General features: G+C 40.2%; 1 protein-coding gene across 4 annotated transcripts in view; it reads left to right on the top strand.

The window, feature by feature from the left end:
- The window catches only part of pom121 (POM121 transmembrane nucleoporin), a 69,875-nt gene extending 58,035 nt beyond the window's left edge, over window positions 1-11,840 (top strand). For 3 of the 4 annotated variants that reach the window (XM_068010192.1, XM_068010189.1, XM_068010193.1), the window contains one exon: window positions 2,289-11,840. In XM_068010192.1, coding sequence (XP_067866293.1) covers window positions 2,289-2,383 — 95 coding nt within the window. In that variant the 3' untranslated portion in view covers window positions 2,384-11,840. The remainder of the gene's footprint in view (window positions 1-2,288) is intronic. The other variant, XM_068010191.1, reaches the window with a different exon arrangement.
- The last annotated feature ends 5,170 nt before the right edge of the window (window positions 11,841-17,010 follow it).

The following is a 17,010-nucleotide window of genomic DNA, read 5'->3' as shown; positions in this document are numbered from 1 at the left end:
AACCATGTTGGTAAAGGCCAGACTGAGTAAGGACAGCAGGATTCGTACCCTAAAGTGGTTAGTGAACTTGTTGGGTTTTTATGAGTTACCTTTTTTCAATTTCCAGATTTTTTAAAAACTGAATTCAAATTCTCAAACTGCCATGGTGGGTTTCGAATTTGTATTCTCTGGATTATTAGTCCTTTTCTCTGGATTACTTGTCCAGTAACCGAACCACTACGCTACCATATCCTTTCGGGCAACAATTAAAAAGGCTGATGAGACAGTTAAACAGAACAGTCCTTGGAAAGTTGAGTCTTATCCAAGCAGGATGCAATTCACAAGAGTCCTTTTTCACATAGGACCTGTTTTCAGGAAACAAGTTTGAATGGGAAGAGACACAAGGGTACTTCTAAAATTACTTGTTAGCCAATTGATCAACATGACAAAGTTCCAGTGAAGTAGCACATCTGATTAGGCTTGAGAACAAATAGAGGAGTATGATAGACAGACATAGATAGCAAAAGGTGTTGTGTTATAAGTGAATATGTGGTAACCCAATCACATTGGAAATCTGGTGGTGCTGTTGAACTTCTGGGGATAATGCAAGAAGGAAGGGCCCTTTATAGAGCAAAAGATGAAGTTAAATAGAATTGTGCACTTTGGTAATCCTTGGTGTGCTACATAACAGGACTCCTAATATGCACTTAATCTATTGTGGAGATACAGATAAGATGGTTTCAGGCCTCCAGTATAAAAACAATACAAAATGATAACTTTTCCTAACCATATAACAGAGAACCTTCTGTCAGATTTGTTTTAAAAGCATCTACATAGTGACAGGTGTTCACATAAAAGTTCCGAACATATTTTAGGTGTGAAGATCTGTACTTCTCAGGGTTAACTGTTCTTGGTTTCCCAAGAAGGAATTGTGGTTCAATATGCATCATCAACACTAAAATAAAAGCAAAATACTGCGGATGCTGGAAATCTGAAATAAAAACAAGAAATGCTGGAAATACTCAGCAGGTCTGGCAGCATCTGTGGAGAGAGAAGCAGAATTAATGTTTCAGGTCAGTGACCCTTCTTCAGAACTGGCAAATATTAGAAATGTAAAAGGTAAGAAGCAAGTAAAGTGGGGGTGAGGCAAGAGATAACGAAGGAGAAGGTGTAATAGGACAAGGTCACAGAATAGCTGACCAGAAGGTCGTGGAACAAAGGCAAACAATATGTTAATGGTGTGTTGAAAGACAAAGCATTAGTACAGATAGGGTGTTAACGGACTGAAAATTGAACAGCCGCAAGTACAAACATGAAAAAAAAAGTGGGTAAGCAAACTGAACAAACTAAGATGAAATAAAATTTTAAAAAAGGAAAAAGAAAAAAATAACTAAAAAATAAAAGTATAATGGGGGGGCCCCGTCATGCTCTGAAATTATTGAACTCCGTGTTCAGTCCGGCAGGCTGTAGTGTGCCTAATCGGTAAATGAGATGCTGTTCCTCGAGCTTGCATTGATGTTCACTGGAACACTGCAGCAATCCAAGGACATGTTTTTTTTCATGTTTGTACTTACGGCTGTTCAATTTTCAGTCCGTTGACACCTGTACTAATGCTTTGTCTTTCAACACACCATTAACATATTGTTTGCCTTTGCTCCATGACCTTCTGGTCAGTTATTCTGTGACCTTGTCCTGTCTAGACCTTCTCCTTTGTTATCTCTTGCCCCACCCCCACTTTACTTGCTTATAACCTTTTACATTTCTAATATTTGCCAGTTCTGAAGAAGGGTCACTGACCTGAAACGTTAACTCTGCTTCTCTCTCCACAGATGCTGCCAGACCTGCTGAGTATTTCCAGCATTTCTTGTTTTAATTTGCATCATCAACACCTTGTGCTCTGAATTTCAAATGTAGATTAGTATTCATCCAGTTGGACTGTCCTGTGGGTCAGCTAGTTAAAGTGGTAACTACATGGTGGCAAAGGGCTCTCCTTGCATTGTCCAATCTTTGCTGAGCTGGAACATTTCTCCAGATCTGTCATTGCAGTTCATTCATGGTTCCTTGCCCATTGTCTCTGACTACATTCTGTAACATTACCTTGTACGAAAAAAAGTGCATAGTACTATTGTCAGGTGACCCTGGCAGCACTTGGGAATGTTTTAGGTCTCCACATAAAGCAATTCCCTCATGATCATTCCGTAAAATGTGCATAGTCATTTTGTAGGGTCAAGGGAAAGAGGAGAATTCCACATGCTATTAATGTCAGTATTCAATGATTAACGGTCCTACTTCAATTCTGTTTCTCCCAGCAGCAACACCAACCTTTTCTATAGGAGCTGGATCTCGACCTGCTGGAAACAGACAGAGATTGCAAGCTAGACGGCAGCATGTGCGGAAGAGATAGACATTGGGAATGTGAATGGTGCAAATGAACATGACGAGTTGACTATTCTGAAAACCATTGCCACTTTTTACTTTTGTACCCTAAACAACGCCGGTCGTGGATGTGCAGGCAACTGACCTCAAAAACCGAGAATATATACTTGAGAAAAATTGTTTAAATTTAGTTTCTTTTCTCTGGGCTTGAACTGTCAATGAATGGCTTGTGACTGCTGAAAAATATTTCTCTGCAACAATGCAGGAAGCTTGTTGGACTGCAGTGAAGTCCTCCTCGTCTTAAGTTTGTACATCCTCTTTAAAACTGGCCATTGCTGAACAGTGATCTTAGTTTGGTTCAGGGTACAGCAGTAATGGGTGATTCAGTAAGCAACAGACATAGCTTTACTTGAAACGTTCTACTTTAAAGGTTGCTGTAAAATGCGATTTGCCGACCTTTCTGGACTTATCGTTTTTGTACATATCGCTGCACTTGAATTTTTTTTAAAATTACATTTCTTAAGGGCACAATTCCCAGTAATATCACCATTTTCTGTGGTGTCTTGTCCAAAGGCAAAACTGAACTGGAGGCTAATGTTGAATCTTTGCTTTTCCTTTCTCTTTGTACTCCCTCTCCCCTTTTCCTTGGACACATCATTCATTTTGGTTTACAGCTGACAAGAATTCTAAACCTTGCCGAAACCACCTTTTTGTTTTGGGAAAAGAAAATGTTGTGCCTGTTTGAGTCACTTCTCAACATCTTTTGCTATGCTGCCTACCTCTGTCCTTTATTTTTTCTCCTGTGAGTAGCCTCCTTTTTAAATCTATGTTGTTTAGTTAGGTAAAGGAAACAAATCCAAATAGCACTCCCTCCCATGCTACTCCCCAGCCCCCATCTCTTTCCCCCAACCCCCTGCCCCCAAAGTGTCAGATCATTTTTTTTATATACAGTAATGTTATCAGTGTTTGCTTGTATATCTCACTTTTTTGCTCAGTGAATCGAGTTTGGAGGAAAAATTTCAGTATGTGTGGCGGCATGTTAGTAATGCCGGACCTGGCTGGTTCATTGGATATATGTGAATCTGAATCTGACTCTTGCTAATCTGATGCGATAGTGTTTTGCTACTATAACTGCGTGACACATTAAGCAGTGTTCTATGGAGAAATGGCAGTCATAGCTAGTTTTGGAGGAGGTTCCCATTACACAATATAGGACTCTCAAAAACAGATTTTAAAAATCCGGTGCTATAATGTTAAAACAAAAGATTTTTTCAGCTTATACCAAAACTTTGGCAGGCAATGTTAAGAATTGTACATGTATACATATATACCGTGTATATTTTAACCACAGTTAGGTACTTGCATCTTATTTTGGGTGCAGCTTGCAAATGTACCTGTTTTAATTTTCTTTATTAAAAACAAACTGATTTTTCAAAAGTTTTTTTTTAAAAGAGAAATGTGGTTCATCAAAACTTTTTGAGTAATCTTGACTTTAAGCTCAGATTTTATTAGAAGGAGCAGTTATACTGGGTACATAGTCATGTTGCGTAGTGCTTTTTATAACTGGTGGGATACAGATCACGTATTATACAAACCTCATGCCTGCTGTTGTCATAAAGGTTTGGTATGAGTGGAGCCTTGAAGTTGGACTTCACCAGTCTCCTGGTTGTGATGCTGTTTCTAATACCACGTTCATGGCAGGTTATGAGGTCTGATCTATTTTTGTTTTGGATATTTTTGGCAAATGTTTTTAGTAAATCTTGTGAGACACACTTGAGCAGGGCTTCTCAAGAACTAAAATAGTGTTGGGCAACATACTTGTGCCAGTTTTGGGGGCCCTTAGACCAGTTATGGACCAATGATAAAAATCTCAGGATGGACTGACATTCAAATAATGCTGCTCTCTATGCCCAGTAGTCTAGAAAAGAATGCTTCTTGAGGCACATGACTAACCTGCTAATGGTCAATTGACCTACAGTGGTAAGGGTTACCATAGTGAAATCTGTCCCATCCTGCTGAATTGGAAAAGCTTCAGAAATGGGAATGGACTTGGGGAATGAGAGGAGTCAGCATCCTGCACAGGTTGATTTGAATATGTTAAATGGAAAAACAACAATTCTCATTGTGCCCTTCATTAAATCACTTGTAAATTCTGCAACTCCTTTGCACAAAATAGTCACTGTCTCCATTTGATAACAGATCTGGACCCTCTAACACCCTCTGTGTTGTGTATATCCCCAGGAGAGTATGCTCATCTAACCTGTTTCCCACTCCTCTCCATACACCCCATCCCTAAGTATTTTTTATGTTGCTGGTTCCCACATGGTAAGTAGCCAATAACTAACGAGGCCTTGCATTGGATAGCATCATGAGACAGTGTTTTTCCATTCAGACTATGAAGTGTCAGTGTGTAATGCTGTCCCATCTGGCATTGAACAACCTGAAAATGAGTTGTTCAATCCCAATCACCATGGCCAAAGACTGACTGACTTAGAGAGGTGTAAGTAACTTAGAAAATCAAGGGTGGTTTAAAGGAGAGAGGACAAAAGTAAGTAATGGGTGGGTGAGGTGTGCAGAAGATTAAAAAGACTGAGATGACCTCTTTTACAACACAGCAACCAATCATTGATTCCATACATTACACTGGTAGAAGACACTACAATCTAACCATTTATGAATTATTTTCAGAGAATGTTTGTACTATTTCCATTGGAAAGATTTTAAGACAATTCTGGCTGGTCCAAGTGGCTGGACAGATTGAAGGTTCCTCCTTATCCCAGTAAAACGACTGCCATTTTGTGACGTCTGAGTATGAATGTGTGCGGGTGATTGGCAACTTCTAAATTTAGATAAAACTGTTAAAAAAAAAAAAACAATAAATTTTATTTTTATATTTAAGCAAAAACTTCTACATTCCTTCAAGCTTGGTTCATTGAGACTTAATGCTACACTGGTTAAATAGTATACTTCCGGTAAACAATTGTATGTACAAATTGGTTTTTAAATATGGGATATGAAGTTGGTGTGAGTAAGTTTGGAAGAAGAACTAATAGTGTGTGAAAAAACAGTTGGGATGCAATGATGTTTCTTGCTGAAAGTTACACATGGTATACTCATGCCTGTATTTGGGCCAAAATAATATTGGATAAAATTTGGGTGCCATTTAGTTAAAAGTTTTTTTTTAAATTTCCTTTTGATTTCTCAGTGGATGAAGGTACATTCTGAGTTTGCACTAAGCCTTAAAGACAAAAAAAATCCAAGGTTCAATTCCTGGTATGTGCTGGGTTAGCAGAACACAGTTGGATTGGCTACAGGGATGCTGCATGCCCCTTCCCTCCCTAAACTATGGAAGAGAAAAGATATTAGCCATTGTTTCTGTTTCTTCCAGTTCTGCCTACTGGAAAATGCCTGTATGTGCAAATATCTCATAAGCACAGGATCCATTTTGAAAGTGATGCTCTCTGTAGTCAAGTAGTCAGGAAGCAGTCACTGTTGAGACTTTTGTTTGAAATGGAGGGGAAGGGAGCATTTTTAAAAACATCAAACATTTTAATTGGTTGCTACAATACTTAATATCAAAGGCATAGGTGGAAGTGAAAATTTAGCAATGCTGTTCATATCAACAGCTAGTGTTTCATTTTTTTTCCAGTTGGACAGGATGAAAAGGCTCACTGATTATTATGCAGTGAACCGTGTTCCACTATGTTTTAAGTGGGACATGATTGAGTATTGAAATTAAGTTTGAAACCAACATCCGTTCTGAACAAAGTGAGATTCCTCCTGCAGAAAAAAAAATTGCTTTTTTTTTGACAATAGAAACCTTCTTTGAGATGTCATTTGCTGCTTTGTTTTGCACCCCCCAGCCTTTTCTCCCCTGTAAGCACTATACCTAATGATGGAGTGCTATTCTACACGCATTTGTTGCCCCCAACTGATAATTGATTGTTCCCAGGTTGTCAACGGGAGCAAGAACTCCAGCAGAACCTTTCCCCAGAGACAGTTGTCATTGAAGCCAATTTGCCCTAACACTATCACATCAGAGATTAACTTAGTACAGGAACGGTATCTGAACCTGTGATCTTCCTAGTCTGTACAATTTAGATCGCATTTGACATTACATTTAGCCATGTTAAGGGAAGTTGGAGGAAGCTCCTACTTGGAACTGGTTTAAATTGTGTGTGTGTAAATTCATTGCTTGATGGTGATGAATCATAAAAAGCAGGAAGGTATCATATTAATTCTTTGGTATTTCCTGTTAGCCAATCATAAATTGAGGTAATTGTGCATGTACTACAAATTATCAAATCCCAGGAAGGGGGAAAAGTAATCCAAGTTGTTCCTAATCATTTCCCAGTGTTTCTGCACGCTGGGTCTGTGACTAGAACAGGATTGGGCTCAACTGTGATCAGTTTGAACTGCCTGCTAATCCTAAAGAATACTTAGTTGCAAGGTACTAGAGAGATGTTGGCCCTTGATATTGCATCCTGCCCAGAGACTGCCTTCAGGAGAGGAAGACAGGAGGAGGAAGAAAATTGTTGACTTCTACTTGTGAATTTTCACTTGAGCATGTCATTAGTTTTATTGCTGTACTGCCAGCCATGCACACTGGAGTCTTGATTCTGATTTCACGTGCCTCTTTCATCAAATATCCACATTGAGTTTAAAACTAACTGTAAGGTCTTGTGAATTCCACATTCACACATCAATATTTTCTCAGTCAGTTTTCTGGGGCTCGTGTATTCCAGAAAATGGTAGCCATGATCATTGCTCCCCCCTGCCTGCCCCCAAACCAGTTGTACAGGTGGTTTTCAAATTAGGCATCTTTGAAATTAGAAATATGTAAATACATTTGATTGCTGCTGAATAGATGAAGTGCAAGATGCTTGATCAGCAACTTTGTGACAGGTAGCAATGGTTATAAATAGGTTTTCCAAGACTCAAGCAGATTATGGGACTATAAATGAAGAAAACTGGAGACATCTGACTTTTTGAATTATTTTCCAAATTTAGTTTGCTCCCTGTTTTTTCCCCTTTTAATTTGCTGCATGACTAGCTTATTCCACACTCTCCATCATCATCATGGAGTAAAACAGTCTGAGCCACTGATCCTTTTGTAAAAGTCAGTATTTTAGACCACTGCCTTGCTCATAAGAGGGAATCTCATGCCACAGCAAGATCCTGCCATTTACTGCACTATTGCACAACTGAGAATACCCGACCCAGCAGTGGAGTTTGGGCTTGCACTTCTGCCGTCAGTCTAGTTCCTTTTTACTTTAATATCTCCAAGGATTTCAGGAGTGTTTGTTATATTACAGGTTTTAATAAGAGATACCATACACATTTGCCTGACCCTTTTACACACTATCAATATTCCTGTTTACAATCCATCTCTTCTGCCCAATTTAATGTAATGCAGTCTAAAGCATTTAAAACTTTTTTTCTCTGTTCTTGTGATTTGCATTTGACTGCTTAAGTGGATAAAGGCACCACTTCGTGTTGTATAGACTAAAATCTTTAAGTGAATGTTTTGCTTAATCAAATGACATACCACGGCACTGATCATTTTCCTTCCCATTATCCAGATCACTTTAAATCAAGGCCGTTCAATCTTTCGTCATCCTGGGTCACAGAGATGGGTGCAGTGGAGCCGTGGGGGGTGGGCACATAATGTTTACATTTATGTTCCCATTGATTTGTATATATATCAAATTGCAAATACTAACGGATTTTGGAATTCTGATTTAGTATTTCTACAACAGTTATGTAATTAGGAAACTGAAATTTCCAAACTTCCAGCAGGGCCGAACCATGAACAAATACCATTGCAAACAGGACTATTGCCAGGAGTTGGGAGTTGCAACAAGCTCCAGGTTGGACACCCCCTGCTTTAAGTGAATTAATTAGCTGATGTAAATTAATGATTTAGCTCATTTAAGTGAATTGAAACAAGCTCATTTCATATACCATTTTGATAACTGCTGAGCCATAAATATTGATCACCTGAAATTCATATTAATACAAAGGCAAAGTACTACTGACACTGAAAATCTGACATATAAGCACAAAATTTTGGAAATACTCAGCAAGTTTGGCAGCATCTGTGGAAATATGGGTAACCTTTCAGATCTGACCTGAACCCTGGGATCTGGGGTTCTGATAACAGACCTGGCGTGTTAACTGTTTCTCTGCCAGACTTGCTGAGTATTTCCAGCATTTTCTGTTATTATTTCAGATTTATTAAGCTAGAGCAAAGGTGCAAACCATAGAGCCCTAGAGGGCCACAAATGAAATTTAAACCTATTTTCTTATGCATGCAGATATATCAAGTTGCTGAAACTAACAGATCTTTGGTTTTCTAGGTTAGGATTTATTCACTGATAAGGCAACTGCATTAAGAACTGCCTTTAGCAAACTTCCTGGCCCAGGAAATTCAAACTAGTAAATGAGAAATCAAAATGCAATTAGAGCTGATAAGTGAGGGGTTGGCTGGAGCCAAAGTGTACTGGACCTGACTAAGTGAAGTATAGCCCTATTAGCTGGCACTCCATCGGGCAAATAAAAGCTCGACCTTTCTGGAATTTTCAGTAGCTTGGTTTGGAGATTCTGGGGCCCAGTGATGGGTGTCCACGAGAAAGCAAATAAAGGCCTTCAATAGAAAATGCATAGGTGTAAACCCCTTTTGCTTTGTCAACCCTGCAACTGATTGTGCCTCACCTTTCCCAGAACCAAGACTGCAGGATCGCAGCTGATTAGTCCATGGTGACATTTCACACAAACCATGAGAACTTGCTTTGAATTTCTGCTCCAAAAGCATATTTATTGGATTAAAATGGCTTTGAAACAATATAACATTAGATGTTTTTAGTTATTTCAAGATATGGAAATATCATTTAGAATAGTTGAAATAGGTGCTTTCTTGTTAAGGTATATTTGAATTTCCCAGCTTTGATTCCCAACTGTACTGAATAAGCAGATCTCAGAGGTGGAAGCAATTGGTGCATCACCATTAATCTCATTGGCACTGGTTTGAGGGCAGTGAAGAAAAACAGCTAGGATCCTTGTTTTGCTCACTATACCCCTCCTGATCACAATCCAGGTACTCCTAATAGAAAGTGTGCATGTGTAGATGTCAGTTATGATACTGTACACAGTTGAATAGCTGGCTAAATCATACTGTTTAAACTTGCATGCGTAGAATGGGCACTGGACTGAGTTGCCACTTGAAAAATAGCCCAATGGGCTGTAGCAGAGAGTAAATAAGCAAACAATTGTATTTAACCGCTGACTCTCACTTAGAAATAGTGTATTTTGTAGTTCAGCATAGTTTAGGATTGCCAAAAGGGGTGTGATTTACACTATGGTGATTAGAATTAGTATTTGCAATGAAGACTAAAATCCTCAAAAACTGTGAGCACTTAATATGGCCTTTTATGCAAGTCAAGTACAACTGGTAAAAATACAACCCTTCCCGCACACAGGATTACAGCCAAGACTGGTTCTCGGTTTATAATATCCTAAGCCGAAATAGAGGAGTTTGGAAAAAAATTGCATCATGTTGATGTTGCTGTACCAATGCGTGGTGGTGATACGTTGGCTCCTGCCTAAGAGCTACCTTCTCCTGTGCTGTCCTTGTTGAACTTATGGAGAGTGAAGGCTCTTCACTTTCTCCAAAGGCAAGAAGAATTTGAGGCTGAGTTAACCCAAGGCGCACTCACTGCCCCCATGTCCCTTGAAGCATGGCACTGGTAGAGACCTAAGGGCTCTCTGCTCTCTTGGCTGGGAGGATTATGAGGAAGCAGACTGAATTCTAAACAGCTTGCCTCCCTATGATCAGTTTTGGTTTTTTTACATTGTCATTTTCTTGCAAAAGTGAGACCCCTCATTATTGATCACAGGCTTAAATTTCAGGAGTGTGATGCACGAAAAGGCAAGTGGTTAATTCTGGATAGGGCCATTAAGGCAGTATTGCAAGTTCAATTCACAAGAGAAAAATGGACTGCCCTACATGCTGACTTACAAGACTACAATGGTTGTAATTTTTCTTCTTTATCTTTGTAATATTTATTCTGATCTTTCCTCCCTACATTTATTTTTTTTTTTTAATTCTTTGGATGATTCATGCTGGGATATACTAAAAAAGGACAGCATCAGTGTCCTTTTTTGGGTAACTCGTACAAGACCTGTGAGTGACTGGTAAATTCTTTCTTTAGAAGATTGACTGAGAGACCGGATCGAACTAGCAATTTGAACTCTTTTCTCCTGGGTGTGAGCCCAGTATTTTTGCATCATTACCAAGTCACCCTGCTTTAAAATAAGCAATACATTTTTTTTATTGCAAGAACTAAAATAATCATCTTTGTGTAAGATAGTTCCTTAACCAACCTTGCAGTGGTCCTGGAAACAGGGTTTTTGTAGTGACCAGCTTTATCCAGTTACTTTATTTTAAATGACTGAAACTGTGCTTTTCTTCAGAGCACATCTCTTAAAAGAAAAGGAGGCAGATGCTGGGATTGTAAGTTATTTGTTGCTGTGTGTGAATCCTGTGGGAGAATTTCAGTACAACATTAAACTCAAGTCAGAAGTCTGAATCCCAGTTTCACCTGTCATTCAATTGAGATTTCTCTCTGTTGGCCCTCTGCCAAGCTGCCGGATGAAGCACTTTGGTGGCAGAAGTGCATTTTAGTGAGGAAGGAAATCTGCATGTCACCTAATAACCTGTGTCCTAAACCATCCTGGCTGGCCAAAAAAATGTAACAGGAGTGTAAAGTGTTAAATTTAGATTTGGGAGGGGAAAGGCCAAAGAACAAGGAAGATTGTTTAATTGGAACATTTTGCTGTTTTACAGCACATTCCCTGTTAGATTTATAACACTGACTACCACAACTGTGAAAAATGGGCATGATAACTTGCACTTATATCTTGCATCTCTATCCAAACACCTTGTAGTAAGTAGGTGGGTTGAAGAGCTGTGTTTACATTTTGTAACTATTCCAAAGATCCATTTATGCCTAAATTTTGACACTGTGGAACCGTTTAGAGTATCTCCATAAATGCCTAGGTTCCATTGATGTTTCTCAGTCTTAGCAACCTGTAAAATTTGTTTCTAGATATAGGAAATGTCTTGTGCTTCAACATGCCATTTTAACCCAGAGGAGGCAGTTCCGGAGTATATACACTTGTGTACCTCTACTGAATATAGCAAGAAATTACATTGATCCCAACAGAATGTATGGTCCCAGTGACTTTGAATGGCAACAAACATGTCCGAGTGACGAGTGCTTATGAGTACGTTGTAGAATGGGTGGATGTGGAGATTTGTTAGTATGACTTTTTTTTTTAATGTTGTAGACTTCTATCATTGCTACCAAGTTTGATACAACTAGTGAGTGAGTGTGCAGAGGTAGAACTGGCTGCGAATGTGCAGAGATCTAATTTTTGCTTATCTCATTAAATGGAAGTGGTTTTAAACAAAAAGCTGTGATTATAACTGGTTTTTGTTTTGCTCAAGCACCGCATTCACTGTTGAACTTAACCAACCGTCATCTAGTCCTGTATGAGGGTGGTAGCCATTCTTTGCTGTCTGTCTTTTTGGGCAAGCTTTCCTCACCTCTTAATTTTGTGTTGAGGTTTTAATTCCATTGTTGGCAGTAGCTGTCTTGCATGTTCCTTCAAATGTAAGCCTCAAGTGTTGACAGGACTTTACTGAATGCTTATCACAGCCAACTTTACACTTTGCAATAGGAGTTGTAGGTTGGTATAGAACCCTGCCTATCATTTCTTCCCTAACTCAAGGGGAGTAAGGCCCCTTGTAGTAGAGTAACTGTTGCCCCAACACACCCAAGATTCTTAAACTAGGACCATCTGCTGTCTAGGGATTGGTATATAAACTGGCATATAGGTAATCAGTTGCTGTGTTTTTTGGAGGCAGAGGTAGGAGGAAAGTTCCCTTGTTGCCACCACTCCTCCCATGTATTTTAACCTTCACTCACTAACTCAAGTCAAGGGAAAATCTCCAGTATTGGAGGCATACCTGATGCAAATGAAGATAGTTGTTTGTCATAGGCAAGTCATCACAGCCCCAGGACATTGCTGTAGGAGTTTTTTTTTTATTCGTTCATGGGATGTGGGCGTCTCTGGCCAGGCCAGCATTTATTGCCCTTGAGTAGGTGGTGGTGAGCTGCCTTCTTGAACCGCTGCAGTCCATTTGGGGTAGGTACACCCACAGTGCTGTTAGGAAGGGAGTTCCAGGATTTTGACCCAGCGACAGTGAAGGAACGGCGATATAGTTCCAAGTCAGGATGGTGTGTGACTTGGACGGGAACTTGCAGGTGGTGGTGGTGTTCCCATGTATTTGCTGCCCTTGTCCTTCTAGTTGGTAGAGGTCACAGGTTTGGAAGGTGCTGTCTAAGGAGCCTTGGTGCATTGCTGCAGTGCATCTTGTAGATGGTACACACTGCGTCGGTGGTGGAGGGAGTGAATGTTTGTCGATGGGGTCCCAATCAAGCGGGCTGCTTTGTCCTGGATGGTGTCAAGCTTCTTGAGTGTTGTTGGAGCTGCACCCATCCAGGCAAGTGGAGAGTATTCCATCACACTCCTGACTTGTGCCTTGTAGATGGTGGACAGGCTTTGGGGAGTTAGGTGAGTTACTCGCCTCAGGATTCCGAGCCTCTGACCTGCTCTTGTAGCCATGGTATTTATATGGATACTCCAGTTCAGTTTCTGATCAATGGTAGCCCCTAGGATGTTGATAGAGGGGGATTCAGCGATGGTAATGTCGTTGAATGTCAAGGGGAGATGGTTAGATTCTCGTTTTGTTTTTAGAGATACAGCACTGAAACAGGCCCTTCGGCCCACCGAGTCTGTGCCGACCATCAACCACCCGTTTACACTATTCCTATACTAATTCCATATTCCTACCACATCCCCACCTGTCCCTATATTATCCCTACCACCTACCTATACTAGGGGCAATTTCTAATGGCCAATTTACCTATCAACCTGCAAGTCTTTGGCATGTGGGAGGAAACCGGAGCACCCGGAGGAAACCCACGCAGACACAGGGAGAATTTGCAAATTCCACACAGGCAGTACCTGGAATTGAACCCGGGTCGCTGGAGCTGTGAGGCTGCGGTGTTAACCACTGCGCCACTGTGCTGTTGGGGATGGTCATTGCCTGGCACTTGTGTGGCGCGAATGTTACTAGCCACTTATCAGCCTAAACCTGGATATTGTCCAGGTCTTGCTGCATTTCTACACGGACTGCTTCAGTACCTAAGGAGTCACGAATGGTATTGAACATTGTGCAATCATCAGCGAACATCCCCACTTCTGACCTTATGATTGAAGGAAGTCATTAATGAAGCAGCTGAAGATGGTTGGGCCTAGGACACTACCCTGAGGAACTCTTGCAGTGATGTCCTGGAGCTCAGATGATTGACCTCCTGCAGCCACAACCATCTTCCTTTGCACTAGGTATGACTAGCCAGTGGAGGGTTTTCCCCGATTCCCATTGACCTCAGTTTTGCAAGGGCTCCTTGATGCCATACTCTGTCAAATGCTGCCTTGATGTTAAGGCAGTCGCTCTCACCTCACCTCTTGAGGTCAGGAGCTGAGTGGCCCTGGCGGTACCCAAACTGAGCAGGTTATTGCTAAGCGTGCCACTTGATGGCACTGTTGATAACACCTTCCATCACTTTACTGATGATTGAGAGTAGGCTGATGGGGTGGTAATTGGCCGGGTTGGACTTGTCCTGCTTTTTGTGTACAGGACATACCTGGGCAATTTTCCACATTGCAGGGTAGATGCCAGTGTTGTCGCTCTTCGGACTTGGCCATGGCCTAGCTATCCTCCACTCCATCAATGACCTTCCTTCCATCATTAAGATGACAATTTTTGGACATACCCTCCAAGTCACAAACCATATTCCAGACACAATGCTTTCCAGTCTACCAGACTTGGATAATTTCCAGGCTTGGTTTCAAGAGTCTAGTAACATTTGTGCCATAAGTACTAGCTAATGACTATCCTAAGACCAATGACACCACCATTACCATCTTGGGTGTTATCAATGATCAGAATTTGAACTGCATCAACACCTTGACTAAAAGAGATGCAGGGACTGGGTACTTTGTGATGAGTGCCTCAGCTTCTGACCTCTATCTCGTCAGCATCGACAACAGTCAAGTCAGACCTGTGCTGGAATACTCATCACTTGCATGAAGGTATAACAACTGTCAAGAAGCTTGACACTATCCAGGACAGAGTCCCCTCCAAATCATTCACCATGCTGACTTGGACATGTAAAACCATCGTTTTGTCATAGCTTGCTCACTATCCAGGAATTTTCTACTTATTATGGGAGCACGATCACCATGAGGACTTCAATTAAAGAAGATCCACCAACTTCTCAGGGCAATTAGAGATGGTGAATAACTGCCAGCATTGCTCATCTCTTAAGAATAAGTTGAACAAAACCGGTGACTTCAAGATTTCTTCAGTTGCGTCAGTGCTGTTACATGCATAAGGGGGCTGAGATCAGAACTATTTGGACTCTCAGATCATGACTTCCTGAAACTAGATTTTTTTTCTAAAAAAATCTTTTGATCAGTATTTTTGTTATGATGCTTGTTCTACAGCTCTCCCTAAATACGTAGAAGGCTCAGTAATTTTCAGGGCTGTGGATCACAAGTGGACACCACCCAGGAGTGCTGTGGTTAGTAAACCTTACAAGATGCATTACCTAAACCGATCTCAGATATATCTAATATTTTCACCTTACTCATTAAAGAACTTACTGGAGATTTACCATGCCCTAGGGATTATTAGGTCTAAAATTTGCTTGCTTTAACTTTATTTATTTATTTTACTTTTATTTAATTAATCCAAGTTATATCAACAATTCTGCAAACCAAACCCTCACTAGTTGTAAACTACCGATTTGGCAAGAAGAGGTTAACTGTCGTTCAAGAAATCCTTAACTAATATTCCTTGATCAACATAATACAATTAACAGTATTTTAATATTAAACACAGAAGTGCACAAGGTACTTCACCTAAGGATGCACCTTAACAGTAATCCAAGCTGTAATAATTTCCAAGTTGATGCTAAATGTCCAAAACTAACTAAGTCAATGAGGTTAGTTTACAGTTAAACTCCTCAGCTAATAAGTTAATAGCTTTAAATAGCATATCTACGAGATATATTAAAAGCCTAGTTTGCAGCTTTTAGCAATGAATCTTTGATTTTAAAATCTTTATCCTAATGAGCCACATTAAAATTTCCAAATTCACCAGGATTGTTCCTAACATTTTTAAGGAACTTTTAGGCCATTTCTCCCACACAGGAAAGCAACAAGGAGCAGAAAAGGCAAAAGTCATGGTTGAAAATCACCGAGGGTTTTAAGGAGACTTTAAGGCAGAGGGAGGTGACAAAACAGTGATGCTGAGAATTTGAGAGGATTGGGCCATGATGAATGAAGGATCAGCTGCCAATGCTGGAGAGAAGGAAGTGGAGAAAAATAAGTAAGCTGGTATCAGAGGACATAAGTGCACATAGAAGGATATGCAGATGGAGGAGATTGGGATGGATAAGTGCAAGGCTGATTCTCCGGAGTCTAGGAAAGACGGTGGGATTCTGGGTATTTGAGGGCAAGGGCACAAAAAGCCAAGCCTGGAAAGCATGAGAAGTCCAGCCTCGAGATGATAAAGATGTAGATTAGGGTTTCAGCAGCAGAGGGCAGAAAGTAGGGTTGAGACGTGATCCTCACAAAACTGAAGGCAATCTTACTTGTCCCAACAACAGCTTGCATTTATGTAGCATTCTTCAAGTAAACAGCGAGAAATTAAGAATGTGGGGAATATAAAGTACAATAAAAAGTATAAGGTTTCTATAAATATTCAAAGCTGTAAGTGGTCATGAACAAGGATGCTGCGATGTTGAGTGGCCGACAAGTAAGTGATAGATATACAAAGTGACTCAGTGTTTACACAAGAAACCACAAACTCCCTTCCCAATATTCATAATTTCCAGGCCCAGCCTAACTTGTTTCTCTTTTGGCTGTACTTTGCCAAATGTTTCATCCTGTTACGACCAAGGTGGGAGTAATGCACTGTTAATTCAGGCCCACTACTCCACAGATCACAGCATATTAGTAAAGTTTCCCACCTACTGGAAATTAGCCAAATTAAATACTTTATTTATCCCCCAGAATAAAGCATGCCAAACCAGGTTTCTTTAAACAACAAAATTAACTACTTATTAATAAACCAAGTTTTAAATGAGATAAATCTCTATGTATGAAAATTTTTTATAACTCAATCTTCCTAACCTTCATGCACACACATACATTCAAAACCCAACGGTTAACCAGTTTTAAAAGGTTACTTTATGTTGCAATGGTTTCTTAGGAATAATAATTAATTGTCAGTCTGGTAGGATATTTCCAGATTGGTGAGAGTGATGAACAGTTTGTGACGGGTAGGAGTTCAAGGCAATTTGTCTGTAGCAGGCATCTCTCAGATCTTTCAGCAAAAGGTTGCAGCAACAGATCTACTTAAATTTTAAAGTAGCAGCCTTAACAGTAGAAGCTTTCTTGAGATTTCAGGTTCTCTCAAAAAACACAAAAGGCAATAGGACTCACTATTGAGGCAAAGAT

Source organism: Heterodontus francisci, chromosome 30, assembly GCF_036365525.1.
Source record: "Heterodontus francisci isolate sHetFra1 chromosome 30, sHetFra1.hap1, whole genome shotgun sequence".
NCBI lineage: Eukaryota > Metazoa > Chordata > Chondrichthyes > Heterodontiformes > Heterodontidae > Heterodontus > Heterodontus francisci.
This window is presented reverse-complemented; position numbering and strand designations above follow the sequence as displayed.